Source organism: Anneissia japonica, unplaced genomic scaffold, assembly GCF_011630105.1.
Source record: "Anneissia japonica isolate Jap-2015-1 unplaced genomic scaffold, ASM1163010v1 scaffold19528_len990_cov185, whole genome shotgun sequence".
Lineage (NCBI taxonomy): Eukaryota > Metazoa > Echinodermata > Crinoidea > Comatulida > Comatulidae > Anneissia > Anneissia japonica.
The window spans coordinates 1-1,010 of NW_022738506.1; the positions used below are offsets into that span (position 1 = coordinate 1).

At 37.9% G+C, this 1,010-nt stretch overlaps 1 protein-coding gene across 1 annotated transcript; it reads right to left on the minus strand.

Moving 5' to 3' along the window:
• Positions 1-25: 25 nt before the first annotated feature.
• LOC117117594 lies at positions 26-907 on the minus strand. Its single transcript, XM_033261942.1, has one exon. The coding sequence runs from the start codon at positions 798-800 to the stop codon at positions 99-101; it is 702 nt and encodes a 233-aa protein (XP_033117833.1). The 5' UTR covers positions 801-907; the 3' UTR covers positions 26-98.
• Positions 908-1,010: the final 103 nt, after the last annotated feature.

Sequence of the window (1,010 nt, forward strand, 5' to 3'; positions counted from 1 at the left end):
ACTAGAAGTTTTGGTAGACTGGAAAAGTCGGTAGTAGAAAGTTTCGAATGAAGTTTTCAATTTTTACCAGCAAGTTTATATACAGTTCTTGGATGATTTCAACAATAAGTATCTTTACAATCATAATCGCAATCATCGTCATCATCTTCTTCAGGCTGGCTTAGCCAATTGCTATAGTTGTTCTCATTGTTCGATTCGGGTCTTTTAAAACCCATTGTTTCGTCAGGATGTTTACCATTGTCATTGTCATCATGACCCTTAATTTCACGTACCATGTCTTCAATTTCATTAGCTCTTTTCAACATTTCAAACCATTGATAGAGGGGAAGATTAATCCCCTTTCTGCCTGGTTTATAGTCACCGTTTTCTTCCGTCTTATAATACTCTCTGATACAAACGAACAATTGGGGATACCACCTCTGAACAATAACGTGCCTGTTTTCTGTAAGAAATATACGCTTGGTAGATGTAGCAGAAACAGTGTTACTATCTAAGGGTCCCTTCATCGTTTCTTTCACAAATTTTCCATAAACTTCACTTATCATTTCTTCGATTTCTTTTATCCTTTGTAGCATTTCGTACCATTGCTTGAGAGGAAGATTAATCCCTTTTTTACAAGGTTTAAAGAAACCGTTTTCTTCCGTCATATAGAAGTCCCTTATACATACAAAGTAATCAGTCCCCCAGAGCTGAACAACAACGTGTCTTTCGTTTGTTAGGTGAATACGTTGGTTTGCGGTAACAGTTTTTCGATCCATTGCACCTTGCATGTTCTTCATTGGTTCATTCATGGAAACCATAGGTCTACTCTCAATAACAGGAATAGATATATTTTGGAGTGAACGAGGCGCTATCGTTCGGTTCGGTTTCAACTTTCTGCTTTTTGTTAGGCTGCATAACACGTCGCATAGTAGCCTTAGCCTTCTCAACAAGCTTGGAAGCGGTGTAGTCGGTGATAGGCTTGTAGAAATCCATTCTAACAGAATTTTTTATCTGAATCAAGCAGACGA

What these genes read in the sequence shown, in the direction of transcription:
- LOC117117594 (XM_033261942.1), bottom strand. Translation starts at nt 800, where the DNA reads ATGGTTTCCATGAATGAACCAATGAAGAACATGCAAGGTGCAATGGAT.